The sequence below is a fragment of the Abramis brama genome (genome assembly GCF_963993115.1).
Source record: "Abramis brama genome assembly, chromosome: 21".
Classification (NCBI taxonomy): Eukaryota; Metazoa; Chordata; class Actinopteri; order Cypriniformes; family Leuciscidae; genus Abramis; species Abramis brama.
This window is the reverse complement of record NC_139983.1, coordinates 3785993-3800879: the sequence shown is the minus strand read 5'-3', so window position 1 is coordinate 3800879 and position 14887 is coordinate 3785993. Positions and strand designations below refer to the sequence as shown.

General features: G+C 39.0%; 2 protein-coding genes across 2 annotated transcripts; one reads left to right on the top strand and one right to left on the bottom strand.

Annotated features, from left to right (window-relative positions):
- On the bottom strand, positions 1 to 6774 carry zc2hc1c (zinc finger, C2HC-type containing 1C). The gene is made up of 3 exons (XM_084097328.1): positions 6711 to 6774; positions 2007 to 3302; positions 1 to 980 (listed from the first exon to the last, which is right to left on the bottom strand). Exons 2-3 carry the CDS (start codon positions 3237 to 3239, stop codon positions 738 to 740), a joined length of 1476 nt encoding a protein of 491 aa, XP_083953454.1. The 5' UTR covers positions 3240 to 3302; positions 6711 to 6774; the 3' UTR covers positions 1 to 737.
- A 91-nt stretch (positions 6775 to 6865) lies between these two features.
- Positions 6866 to 11727, top strand: acyp1 (acylphosphatase 1, erythrocyte (common) type). The gene is made up of 3 exons (XM_084097573.1): positions 6866 to 7016; positions 7114 to 7215; positions 11319 to 11727. Exons 2-3 carry the CDS (start codon positions 7132 to 7134, stop codon positions 11532 to 11534), a joined length of 300 nt encoding a protein of 99 aa, XP_083953699.1. The 5' UTR covers positions 6866 to 7016; positions 7114 to 7131; the 3' UTR covers positions 11535 to 11727.
- Positions 11728 to 14887: the final 3160 nt, after the last annotated feature.

Here is a 14887-nt window from a genome sequence, read left to right as displayed (position 1 = left end):
CTTCTGTATATTTAAAAACAGGTGTCACAAAAAACAAATGATCTCTACAAAGGACAAAAATTCAGAAATTCAAAAATAAAATAAAAACAAACAAATAAAAATCAATGATATGACCAAACAATGATATGTTGGTAACCAAACAATTGCATATTATAAAAAATAAAATAAAAAATCCTATGGAAGTCAGTGGGGTCCAAAAACTGTTACCAACATTCTTTAAAATATCTTCTTTTGTGTCTGACAGGTTTGAGGGCGAGTAAATGATGAACAAACACATTAAACTATAGAAAGCTCTAGTAGAGAACCAAAAAGCCAAATATTATATAAAATTGTAAATAAAAATGTAAACATTAGATATCTGAATGTGAGATTGATGTTTTATTTACGAACATAAATCAGTTTACCTTCACTGACATACTGTAATTTTCAGTATAATTACTGAATTTACATACATTAATATAGTACCTGGCTACATCAGAGGCTTCTGACTGAATTTCTTTGTTGCTTTGCGTTTGAAGTTTTGTTACATTAGTATAAACCACTATCTAGCCTATAAAAAGGTTTTATTTATATGTACAGCTGATATGGTTTCAATGGCATGAATCATGTTCAACTGTTTTTTTATTATGTTTTTATTATCATTGAATAATTATTCTATGAGGTTTTCCAGAACAACAGCACTATATTTCCCCCTATAGACGTCATGCGAGTGTAAATGTGCTCTGCTGTTTGGTGAATCACCGTGCCGTTCTCCTCCTGGCGCTGCCCTGCGGGGCTTTAGGAGGCGCTGGTCTGCTCCTGATGTTCTGGCACAGGGGGATGTGTCTCTGGGCCGGGCCCGGGGCGAACCTCCGGCCACAGTGAGGACAGGACACGTACTCTGGGTTGAGGTCGCACACCGGCTGTGGCTCGGGATCTCGACCCTGACGCATGGTCTGAATGAAGGCCTGGTGTTTCTGCTGCCACGTGCTCTTCTTACGCTGTGGGTGAAGACGTCAGCGAAGAGTTAATATCATCATTCATCTCAAACAGACTGAAGATAACAAGTAACATTGTCGTGGACGTTTTTTCCACAATCAAGGTTAAATGTGCATGAATGAACAGTATAAGGCACAGTGAATATTTTTTAGAATAGATTTGTCATCATTTCGTTTTATTTAAAAGTTTTTGAGGAACATCTGATGCTTGTAATGTATATCAGTGAGATCTTTATAACAGTTTAGCAGATCCTTATATAAACTGTAATTAAATATCAATATCTGCCAATAATATGTCTTAGTAATATGATATTTAAATGCTTAGTTTATGATCAAATCTCTGAAGTTTTAAATCATGTAATGCAGTGCAATATAATGATGATTGAGAGATGAACAAATAAACCTTCCTCAAAAGCCTGATGATCATATTTTATACTCATGATTATGATAATAAATGATGTATGATAATCAAGTAAAGCGAAGCTGCTTCAGTCCAGTTGAAATATTACTAACAATATCAAAGTTATTCTTGCGTTTCCTTGATAAATCAGGGCAGATTTGACACAGAAAGACATAGACGGTGGGCCGAGTCCGTCTGTCTCGTAGTTATTTGGCTGTATGAATAATTCACAAAAAGGTTAGTGATTGTTTCCAATGGCAATTGTTGCACATTAAAGTATAAAAATAGATTTAATTTCGCTAGCTGATCACAAACGTTGGCCAGAGTGAGATCCAATCAAAGCTTGTGTTGTTACTTTGTTGAATTGATTTGGCCGTTATTCGTGATTTGTACTAATGGTTTATGGTATGTTAATTTGCTTTGGGTTTATTATTCTGCATTTCACTATTGTTGTTATTCCCCCATAATATATCTCTGCTAAGAAAATCAGTTTTCTGTTCTATTGTTTTCTTGACCTCAACCAGTTTGATGATTGTGATAAGTTGGTATGTAGATCCCTCCCCAAAAGACTTTCAGATTTATAGTAAAAAAGTATGAGTTTGTTATAATGTCATGATGGTTCTCCTTACTTCCGGCGTTTTGCTCCTGCCGTTGGTCCTCATGAACTTCTCGAGCTCGGTTCCTTTGGCTCTGTGCCGGGACGTGTCGAAGACCTTGCGCTCGGGCCTCTTATTCTCACACACTCTCATGTGTGTCTCCAGCCGGTCTGGAGCGAAGCGTCGCCCGCACACGTAACAGGGAATCAGGCGTTGAGGAGCGCCGGGATTCTCCTCCGGAGGGAGTTCCACACGCTGCAGGCGCTTTTCCTTAACTCGATCACACCCCTCTTTATTTTCCCTCCTCTCATGTTTGAGGTGAGATCGGTCCCTTCTCGTAGAGTCACATGTGTTTGGCTTTCTCACGTCTTCATCTTCTCTGTCCAAATAGAGGTCATGCATTTCGTTTCTTCCTCTGACATGATCATCCCATCCCGTTCCTCTCTCTCGTCGCCCGTTCCCTTTTCCGGTGTGTTCGTAGTCATCCCACTCTCTCTTTTCCTCAGGCTTGCGACCCTTTGCCATGTCTAAAGCCAAAGGTCGTCTCCGTCCCTCACGTTTCACACTTTCTCTTCTACTCTCCACCATCTCTCGCTCCCATTCCTCCCATCTTTCCATATCATCTCTTCCATTCCCATATCTGTCCCTTTCCTCATCCCATTCGCCGTATCCGTTACCATAGAACCTGTTGTCCTCAAAATAACATTGATTTCTCTCTCTATTCTTCTCTTGTTGGACCCTTCGTACAGTCTCTCCTGCTTTGAGAATCTTCTGCTGGAGAATCTGGATTTCTCTCGGCAAGTGTGTTTGCTTCTGTTCCTGATCCTGGTTCTTTCTTGCTGTTAGATTGGATGAACTAATAGGCTCTAGTTTCCTCACAGTCCTCTGTTGCTGTCTGACCGCAGCTTGATCAGTCAGTGTAGGCAGACGTGAGTAAAGTATGTCTTGGTGATGTGGTTTGGTGACATTACTCAAGCTGAACGCTCTCCTGTGCAGGACTGGTTTTAGGGGGAATATTTTTCCTAATTCTATCCGTGAAGGAACGTATTCGTTCTGCTCCGTGTGTTTCGTCCTGTGGATGTCGTCTGGATGCTGCCAGGGAAGTTGTCTCTCTTGGTCATCTAAAACGTCGTCCAGTCTGTGATGAGTTCCCGTGGATCGGTGCCGTCTGCTCATTCTTTCTCTGTTTAATAGCGGTAGTTTCGATGATACAGTCTCTGTTTCCCAAAAGTGTTGTGTGAGGTGATGTTGTGGCAGCGTTTGCATGTTTGAGAAACTCACACATGCAGCAACAGCAGAGGTGGATCGTATAATAACAGCGTTGTCAATCTGTGGACCGATAGAAAACACATATGAAAACACATACATTTCTGTAACACTTACAATAAGGTTCATTAGTTAACATTAGTAAACTACCTTATTTAACTTTAACTAAGAATGAACAATACTTCTACAGCATTTATTAATCTTAGTTAAAATATTAGTTTCAACTAGGGATGCAACGATACCATTTTTTCAGAATCGATCCGATCCGATACCAAAAATTCTGAGTATCGGCCGATACCGATCCGTACCGATACCAGCGCAGTTTTTTTTTAATCAAGTAGAATTTCTATAACTCTGTGTTGAACTGATAATAAGAACTGAAAAAAAGAAAAACAACAACAACAAAAAATATATGATCATAATCTGACTAAACTTCTTTTATAAACTAGGTTAGTGGATAATTCAGCAGTAAAATTTAGTCTAGAAAAATCACAGTGTGCACAATAATTGTATAAAATCTAAACATTTTGTGAAAAAAAAATGTTTAGTGGGGAACAAATTAGAGACAATAAGTGTAACACTAAATCTGGTAAAACTTTACACATTGCTCTTTGTATTGTTGTAAAATACATTCATGAAAAACAAGATAAAAATCAAAAATAGCAATTATTTTATAGCCTACTATAAAATTGAGACATTTTTTAAATGTATAGCACAGCTGTTTAATGAGGTAGCAGCATATGATAGATAGGACAGAACAAGAACGGCTATTAATAATCTTTCATTGCGTCACTGTATTATGATATGAAAGGCTCCAATACAGTGCGGCACAAAGCGCTTATGCGCATCCCGAGCGCAGAATGATGCGCTTGAAGCAACACGAGTCACAGCGCGCAGCGCGTCGAGTCCGCATTGAAAATTTTAAAGCACAAAGAAAATACATATTGATGCGTAGTGTATTATACAGTATCTATCTATGCAATAGTCTATTCAGTATTTTCTTTTAACAGTTTTAAATTTCAGTTACTGTGCGCGTGAAGAACAAATAGTACCTGACTTTACTCCAGTGTTGTGATCTAACAGACACCCGTAGAAAATAACATGATTAAGGTACAGCAATACAATCCAGCAAGATAAAGTTGTTTTATGCGAAACCATAGACCTTTATCTACAGATCAAGTATAATAATAGTAACATTGAATCATCTTGGAGAGAGTTTCATCGTGTTAACTGTCGTAACCGAACGCGACGCGCTGTTTGAATGCTGAATGGAGAATGATTGACAGCCGCAGCTGAGGGAAACGTTTACGTGAGCTTGAATTTAACGACTTAAATATTAATTTATATCTCACATTATACTATATAATGGCTTCAGAACACTTATAATATTGTGCACGAAAACGTATGGTGCTTTATAATGTTTGTGTTCCTTTTGTGGGGCTTAACAATAACAGAATAGTATACGCACAATATCGGATTTGGATCGGCCTTGTCTGACCGATACCCGATCCGCCAAAAATGGCAGTATCGGAGCCGATACCGAGTATCGGATGGTGCATCCCTAGTCAGAATGTTTATTTTTAAACCACATATATGCTAGATATGCGAATAACAGACATACAGACAGACATGTTACAGTATTTATTAATCTTTGTTAATGTTAGTTAATAAAAATCCAGCTGTTCATTGTTTGCCCATGTTAGTTCACAGTGCATTAACTAATGTTAACAAATACAGCCTTTGATAATGTATTAGTAAATGTTGAAACTAGGGATGCACCGATCCGATACTCAGTAAGTTATAGGTATTGGCTCCGATACTGCCATTTTTGGCGGATCGGGTATCGGTCAGACAAGGCCGATCCAAATCCGATATTATGCGTATACTAGATTCTGTGTTATTGTTAAGCCCCACAAAAGGCACACAAACATTATAAAGCACCATAAGTTTTCGTGCACAATATTATAAGTGTTCTGAAGCCATTAATGTGAGATATAAATTAATATTTAAGTCGTTAAATTCAAGCTCACGTAAACGTTTCCCTCAGCTGCGGCTGTCAATCATTCTCCATTCAGCACTCAAACAGCGCGTCGCGATCGGTTACGACAGTTAACACGATGAAACTCTCTCCAAGATGATTCAATGTTACTATTATTATACTTGATCTGTAGATAAAGGTCTATGGTTTCGCATAAAACAACTTTATCTTGCTGGATTGTATTGCTGTACCTTAATCATGTTATTTTCTACGGGTGTCTGTTAGATCACAACACTGGAGTAAAGTCAGAGCACTATTTGTTCTTCACGCGCACAGTTACTGAAATTTAAAACTGTTAAAAGAAAATACTGAATAGACTATTGCATAGATAGATACTGTATAATACACTACGCATCAATATGTATTTTCTTTGTGCTTTAAACTTTTCAATGCGGACTCGACGCGCTGCGCGCTGTGACTCGTGTTGCTTCAAGCGCATCATTCTGCGCTCGGGATGCGCATAAGCGCTTTGTGCCGCACTGTATTGGAGCCTTTCATATCATAATACAGTGACGCAATGAAATATTATTAATAGCCGTTCTTGTTCTGTCCTATCTATCATATGCTGCTACCTCATTAAACAGCTGTGCTATTTAAAAAATGTCTCAATTTTATAGTAGGCTATATATAAAATAATTGCTATTTTTGATTTTTATCTTGTTTTTCATGAATGTATTTTACAACAATACAAAGAGCAATGTGTAAAGTTTTACCAGATTTAGTGTTACACTTATTGTCTCTAATTTGTTCCCCACTAAACTTTTTTTTTTTTTCACAAAATGTTTAGATTTTATACAATTATTGTGCACACTGTGATTTTTCTAGACTAAATTTTACTGCTGAATTATCCACTAACCTAGTTTATAAAAGCATTTATGTCAGATTATGATCATATATTTTTTGTTGTTGTTGTTTTTCTTTTTTTCAGTTCTTATTATCAGTTCAACACAGAGTTATAGAAATTCTACTTGATTAAAAAAAAACTGCGCTGGTATCGGTACGGATCGGTATCGGCCGATACTCAGAATTTTTGGTATCGGATCGGATCGATTCTGAAAAAATGGTATCGTTGCATCCCTAATTCTGACATAAACAGTCAGCTACACTGTTTACTTCTGAATATTATAATTTATTCACGGCCATCATTTGTAGTAATGATTTGTAGAGTTCACTGTGTAGCCTCCTCCCTGAATCGTCAATTTTCAATTCAATTTTCCATATTTATTGTATGTCATTATGTCAGTATCAGTATTTGCTTTCTACCATGCACAAATAAAAATGTCACTGAACATTTGCTGTGTAATTGTAACAATGACCACTCAAACACAGCAAACCAACAATTACTAAAAACACACACAAAAACTGATTTTGCACAGGCACTTTGCACTAGTAATATTAATGTAAAAAAAGTACACGTTTAGCTTTAAACTCACCGGCTCTCGTATTGTCTGTGACTGTGAATGTAAACTGCTGGATCACCTCGGGTTTCCACTTGTGTTTACACTAGTTGCTTAGTAACAAGACAACGCAAACTCCCTTCGCATTTGTTATTGGCCAGTTGCGTCAGACGTCATGCCGTGGTGACGTCACCCGCATGAAGGACGCGCTGTGACGATGATGGTGGTGCGCATGCGCCACTTCATGAGCGAGACTTGTGTGTTGAGGTTGAAACGATAATAAAGTCGATTTCACTGCGGATTTCAGAAACTAGAAAGCCGTTTATTATCGCCCATCCACCGGTACGTCGTACAGTGTGTTTGACAGAGTTGAGAAAGTTGTGAGTCGCATTGGTCAGATAATGTCGGAGCTGTTATACTGATGTTGTGAGTGTTTCAGGTGCTCTTCATCATCATCATGTCCACTGAAGAAGAGCTGCTGTCTGTGGATTATGAGGTGTATGGGAGAGTGCAGGGCGTGTTCTTTAGGAAACACACACAGGTAATGGACATACCAATGTCGTGTGTGCCGGGGCTAGTTGTCACATCAATATACAGTCAAACCTAAATTTATTCAGACACCTTCAACATTTCTCACATTTCACAGTTTATTCACTTTAGAAAATGGTTATTAAATATGAGCAGAACTCAGTTGATATTTGACTGGTTTTGTCCGTCCTTCTGTTAGACTGTCTCACACATGAATTATGTTGAATATCTGTCAGCTGTTAAATTTAACTACACAATTAGATAATACCAGTTTAACTCAACCAATCACCAAGCAGTGCTTCATTTTGTTCAGTCTGAGTGTAAAAAGAGCATTAGCAATTAAAGAAAACACACTTCAGCAAAACATGATCAGCTCAAATAGTGTCTGAATCATTTTTGGTGGCAAATGTTTATAAATGTTACTGGTAGTCACTGTATGAAGAATTTTTGGGTATAATATGTCACAGTTTACTTAATTTTGCTCTCCTCACTTACATAAATGAACTGTAGTGTCCTGCACACACTAGTTAAAAAATTATATCTGGTGTCTGAATAATTTTAGTTTTGACTGTATTAGAGGTGTTTCAGCGCATGCTTCCATCAGCAGATTGCACAAACAGATACAAATGCATACTTGAAATGTAAAGTAAGTTGCTGTGGATGAAAGTGTCTGTCAAATGGATGAACGCAATTTAATATTTCTTAATTTTGGAACATTTCTGTATAGACAAAAACATTAAGTTCTTGACTATGAAAAGTTATAAACATACAAGAGGTACAGCTCATTAAACATCTAATTTTTATGCTTTTTTAACAGTAAAATAATTGTGAAACAACATTTTGGAAAAAATTATATTTATATAAATATAAAAGGTTACAAAAACTGTGGTTTATGAATTGTGTAGAATTATTACAACACGAAACAACTCGTTTACTAACGTAACCTCGGTGACCTGAGAAAAGGGAACGAGTATTGCGTCTGCTATAGACGCAATGCGGAAGTCTTTTTAAAATAACGCAGAGCCACTGCTCAGCCATAACAGTGCAGAGACTAATCGCATGCTATTGGCTAGTCAGTGGGAACTTCACGAACCTATGGCAGAGCGGCGTAACTGCGTGAACCAATCGGTGCACCTCCCGCCAATCTGAGCGCAGAGCCCGCCAGAAGGGGCAGGACATCTGCCTATAAAAGACGCTCATTTCGCCATGTAATTCAGGTTAATCGACTGAAGCGATGAACGCCGAGTCGTGTGTGCCATAGCACAGCCGTCTATGCAATAGTCATTCCCTTATCTCAGGGAACCGAGGTTACGTTAGTAACAGAGTCGTTCCCTTTCGAAAGGTCAGTCGTATTGCGTCTGCTAGACGCTATGAGGAACCAATCTAATCACACCCTGCTATGTTTAAGCAGAACGACATGTTCAATGCCCCGAGTCTGGTTCACTTGATAAAGGGTCCCAAGGCAGAGGGCTAATTTGGCAGCAACACCTTGAGGTATTTCAAAGGGTTGGAACCCTTAAAGATGGTGGGCCAGGCTCGTATAGAGGCCGGCTCCAACTATACGGAAAGGATGCATGCAGTGCTGGCACTTCCAAGTTATAAAATCTGGCAAAAGTGGACGGCACTGCACATATATCGCCAATAGATACTCCACTGGACCATGCCCAGGAGGAGGCCATGCCTCTGGTGGAATGCGCTCTGACGCCAATGGGGCCCTGTAGTAGAGTCCTGCACGGGTTCGGGTACCCGCGGGTGACCCGCAAATTTTGCTCAAACGGGTGAAAAATATCCAGCTGTGTCGGATACGGGTGCGGGTCGGGTCGGACACGGGGGAAACACGGGTCTAAACACGGGTTTAAAACAATCACATGCAAACGTAAAAATATATGCATATTTTTTGGAACACATCTACAAAAATATGCCTGTATTTCAAGTTGATAAAATAATTTAAAATCCACATCAGTTTATTTGTGCCCACGCGCCACGCCCTCCCAGGATCTATAACGTTACCTAGGCTACTTTCACTTTTAAAAAAATTCATCGCGCGCGCGATCTGCAGTCGTTGAGATGCTGAGGAGTTGAAGAAAAGAATAGCTAGTGGAGATTGTAAAGTTGTCGACAATACGTCATCAAAAGTCAATTCCAGTGTGTGGGAGAAATTTGGAGTTATCTGAAGAAAATATTGTGAAAGGCTTTGCTGCAGTTTCGTGTTGGATAGGCGCAAATGTGGAACTTCATCGCAGAGGAAGCGCGCCGATAACTGGTAACAAACCAAGCAGTTCTGTCGAACAGTATTTTTCAAATGTAACACTGTTCAGTGTGTGTGGTGTGCAGGGCGTGTTTGAACCCAAAATTGTCAGATGTAGGCTAGACGAAATTGCGTGGCAGATATAGTGTTGCAGCCGCGTCTGTTCGATTGGTAAAATGTGATTAGGCTACTCAGTTTTGTGGTAACGTTAGTTCTTCATGTACCGGCCTTTTTACAGCTTCGGCTGAAGTTGTCCTTGTGTTAATTGTCATGTAATAACTTCTGTATGACCTGGCAATAAACATTTTTGTAATTGTGTCTATAATGTGATTGGCTAAACTGATTTTATTTCGGGTGTCGGTTCTATTTTAAGTGGGTCGGGTCGGGTGTGGATTTTAATTAGTGCTGCTGTCGGAAAACGGGTCGGATGCGGTTTGAAGCACTGCGGGTACGGGCGGGTGCGGATTTACAAAATCGGACCCGTGCAGGACTCTGCACTGTAGGCCCATAGAAGCGTAGGCAAGAGAGAGTGTCCACCAGCCAACGGGATAACCTTTGCTTCGTGACCGGAAGCCCTTTGGTGCGGCCACCGAAGCTTACAAAGAGCTGTGCCGACTGTCTGAACTGGGCGGAGCGCTCTATATATGTTCTCAATGCCCGAACCAGGAAGAGTAGGTGTAAGTGTTGCTCGTCTTCTGTTGTGGGAAGAGCAGAGAGCAAATCACTTGTGCTTTGAACGTATTTGATAGCACTAGGCACATAGCCATGTCTTGGTTTGAGGATGACTTTAGAGTCGCCTGGTCCAAACCCAAGACAGTGAGCGCTTGGAGGTTTCCCACTCGCTTGACCGATGCTAAAGCTAGCACTAGTGCAGTCTTAAGCCAGAGTGGTTTAAATGCGGCCGAATGTAGCGGCTCGAAAGGAGCCCCTCTGAGGGCAATTCTTTTTGGGAACAAGGAAGTAGCGACTGTAGAAGCCTGACTCGCTGTGGGGAGGAGGCACTGTCTCCACTGCCCCTTTTTTCAATAAGCTCATTGCTTCGGTGCGGAGGACGTGAGTCACGTTGCTCCTCACCGAAGTGTCGACTATGCCCGCGAAGCAGGGTGGATTGTGACTGAATTGGAGCACGTAAACCTTGTTCTAGTGTGTTCAGAACCCATTGTGACACACCAGGGATGGCTTTCCATGCAACGGCCCGGCTGGCTATGGGTTGGATCAATTCGAGTGACTGTGTGCTGCATTTGAGCAGGGAACCAATACCCGTGTGGTGTGGAAGAGGAAAGTGCTCTTTTTCCGAATATTTTTGTTTTTTATTTTGTTTATAACAGCGGTCGATTGCAAGGGGGTGTGAACTTGAACGGGCCCACTGCTTGCGATCGCCACATCTGCTCCACCGGCCAGAGCTGAACAGGGCGTTTGGAGGGTGGTCCGGACGCGGCGAGACTTAGCCCTCCCCTCTTCCTGTTTTTTATGATCAGGGTCCAGCGTGATTCTAGGTTTTTACTGGTCCAATCAGCGAACAGAGGGAGTGGCTGAGAACGATGACGTTGAGGTCGTGCGCTGGTTTGAGCTGTAGGGTTACATCACGACCAAACGTTAGCGATTGGTTAGGGCAGATCCAATACTTTTAAACTTCAGCAGAGTTCCTGTCTTCAAGGAAGTTAACGCTTGTCAATGGAGAGAGGCCAGACTCTCTGTACAAATGAAATGTCTGGTAGGACCAGGCTAATTAAAAACACCACATAGACACATAAACAACATTAAAAGCTTGATTTTCACCACAGGGGGACTTTAAAAGATTATGTTCTTAAATGTGTATGAAGTGCCGTGCTCATCCTGTGTGTGTGTGTGTGTGTGTGTGTCTGCAGTCAGAAGGGCAGAAGCTGGGTCTGGTGGGCTGGGTGCAGAACACCGACGCCGGGACGGTCCAGGGGCAGATCCAGGGTCCGGCCGGTAAAGTCCAGCAGATGCAGCGCTGGCTCCGCACCACCGGCAGCCCGCAGTCACGCATCGCCAAAGCAGAGTTCACGAACGAGCACGCCATTGATAAACTGGATTTTAAGAACTTCAAAGTTGTTCGTTAATGACAGAACAACTCAAGTAGTATTTATTTACATATACTATTTATTTTAGTGTTTTTTTTTTTTTTTTGTGACCTGTTGCCTGTTACTGGTATAAATATGAGGGAAAACACCTTTATTGACATTATATACCAGCTTTTCCCAGATTTCTGTAACACTCACAGCTAATATAATACACTCCACCCCTGTTCCTCCAGTGTGTGTGTGTGTGTGTTTTATAATGGCTTGGCTTGTATCATCCACACCTTTAATTTCACCTTGGTTTTTACTAAGGTCTATACATCAGTGCTTGTGTTAAACCATATTCCTAGATCTTCCCAGCTGTGTAAACATGATGAGATTTATCCAAAGTTATGTGAAATCTGCAATTTAAAGGTTTAAAAGTCCTGTAGTCAATAGTCAATCACCAAAATGACACATTTAAACGTTTTCCTTGCATTTAAAATATCTTGAATGTAACTCGACACCCTTGCCTCATTTAGTATGTGCGGTTCTATGAATATGCAAATGAGCCCCGCCTCCACCCACTCACTCAGCTCAGAGATCCACTGGTTGACGATCACACGTTGATCTAATTGGTTACAAGGTAGTTTGTGACGTCAGAAACACCAGCGATTTCAAAGCGTGTTTTTGAGACTGTCTTTGGTTCACTGCAGTTTTAAGGAGGAAATACTCAGCAATGCTGTCGACTTATGAATTTACACATGCTTTGTCTTAAAGCATATTAAAAACACCACATGGACATATAAACATTAAAAGTTTGATTTTCACCACAGGGGGACTTTTAAAATACCATGTATCACAATAATATCAAGAAAAGATTAATATGTTTTTATTAAAAAGTAGGAGGTTGTAAGTATTTGTCCTTCAACAAACAAACAAAACTAACTTGTGCAAAACTAATGTGCTTTTTCTCCAATATTTCAAAGCTAAGGCAAAGAAAACATTGTGATACTAATGTCTATAATATTTTAGGACTGGTTGTTAAAACTCATTCCGGTCTCAAACATTTTTTTTTTTTTATGTAATTAGAGGAAAGTTTTGATATAAATGTATAGATTGCAACAAAAAAAAACTCAATTAAAACAATGACAAAATTAAGTACAATCAAATAATATTTTTTACTTGCCAATATTTTTACTGGACCACAAAAATAAATAATTTAATAAAAAATAAATGATCTGGGTAATTTTATATGTCAGGAAGTAATACATTTTTATTAAACATCATTTTTCAAAGTAATAAAAGGCCTGCAATAATAGTCTAAAATTATAATGCTATAAATTATTAGTTTGGGATGTAGACTCAGGATGTTGGGGTCTTAATAAAACATTCATACAATAAAATGTGATTTTGTAACATCATAGTGGAATTTTTTAAAACATATATCATTCACTTTATTAATGTGTTTCTCTACATTTGTACAGTGTTGGGGGTTTATGGTCTTTTTTAAATGTGTATGAATATTTTTATTTATTAAAAAAGGTAATATATATTAAAAAAAGGACTTTTTATGTAAATTTAATTTTAAAAATATCCACAGTTTTCATTTTCATTCATGGAGATCACATGTGTCATGGTTTAATGTCATCAACTGGAGAACAAACATTTTTAAAACTAAAATAACATGAGATTTCAATACATCCGTACACAAGGTTTGTTATTTATTTATTAAAATGTTGGTTTATGTTTAGACATTTTAAAACAATTAGTATAACAATAAAAAATGACTTTTTCAAAGTTTAGCATTTTTTTGTACTGAAGTATATTTTTTTACAATTATGAAATATTATTACAGTCAGCCTGAACATAGTGTTAAATATGTGTTTTGTGTGTGTATGTTGTGTGTTTGCATTTGTTCTCCATCGTGGAAGTGTTGTGGTGTCACTCCATCATTTCTGTGTGTTAGCATAGTCTGCATTATAGCAGATTTATTTTTGACAAATTGTGGAACAGAGAGAAACTCATGGCAGCCCATTTTTCATTTCTCAGGAGTGATTTTGTGTGTGTTGTGTGTGTTTACTTCCTCAGGGATGTGTTGTGGTATCACCCCTTCATTTTTTCTGCATTGTAGCTGATTTTGTTTTACATAATGTAACAAAAAGCAATTTTTATAGTCTCCCATTGAAAAAAATATTTTTTTATTTATTTATATAAATAAAAAAAATTAAAATCCTTAAATCTTAAATCCCCTAAACACAGCACAAATGTAGAGTAAAAACATTAATAAAGTGTTTTTTTTTTTCACACTAACAAACAACCAGATATCATTCCAATGTATTTTTCTTGTTTGTAGAGCTAGCGAATGTCAAGTCTCAGGCTGTAGATGAAGGGGGACAGCAAATGTCACGTAGGGGTCAAAAGGACCCGAATAGCTTATACAAGGGTTTAATAGAGACCATTCTGATAGAAAATTATGGCATACAGGGATTTGTGGATCACTTTCAATGGATTCTAACTGATGCTTAAAGCAGACTATCATTATAAGATGCTTTTATCACAACACTTGTTATGGTGACCGTTCCACACTGATCTAAATTATGTCTTAAAACGTATTTTTTCATTGACAAAACAAGTAGTTGCATAAACAGTATGATTCATATTCCACATATGCAGACATAGTATGCATTGATGCACGTAATGAGGAATGGGTTTTGAATTTAGTAGTAAAAGGCAAAAAAAATAATAAAAAAAAATCTCTCTCTGAAATTAAATGCAGATTTTGGCTGAGGTGAGGGTGCACCATGACGTGACACTATCCATAAAACACACATCTCCATGATTCTTTGCTCGTATGCCATGTTTCACATGTACATTGACCTGCGTGTCTGGTATTCTCCCAGAACCAAGTCTCCAAGATGAATGAATGTATTGTGAAAGAGCCAAACATTCCAGGAAATGAACGTTCCCCACCCTCGTCTCCTTCCAGAGCAGAGGCCAGTTTATTTCTGCAGCCGCTCTTCAAGGCCCATCCACACACACACATCTCTGCATGAGCTGAGACGAGGCCTGATGACGTACACCGCGACTGGAGAACCGCTGAATATACAGTCAAACCAGCGTTTATTCAGACACCTTCAACATTTCTCACATTATCTCAGTTTATTCACTTTAGAAAATGGTAATTAAATATGAGCAGAACTCAGAGTTATCAGATCAGTTGATATTTCACTGGTTTTGTCCATCCTTCTGTTAGACTGTCTCACACATGAATTATGTTGAATATCTGTCAGCTGTTAAATTTAACTACACAATTAGATAATACCAGTTTAGCTCAACCAATCACCAAGCAGTGCTTCATTTTGTTCAGTCTGAGTGTAAAAAGAGCATTAGCAATTAAAGAAAAAACACTTCAG

Bases quoted from the DNA above. Each gene is read 5' to 3' on its own strand.
- zc2hc1c (XM_084097328.1), bottom strand. From the start codon at position 3,239: ATGCAAACGCTGCCACAACATCACCTCACACAACACTTTTGGGAAACA. The intron at 981-2,006 runs GTAAGGAGAACC...CTTCACCCACAG, and splicing joins GCAGGAGCAAAACGCCGGAA to CGTAAGAAGAGCACGTGGCA.
- acyp1 (XM_084097573.1), top strand. From the start codon at position 7,132: ATGTCCACTGAAGAAGAGCTGCTGTCTGTGGATTATGAGGTGTATGGG. The intron at 7,216-11,318 runs GTAATGGACATA...GTGTGTCTGCAG, and splicing joins TCTTTAGGAAACACACACAG to TCAGAAGGGCAGAAGCTGGG.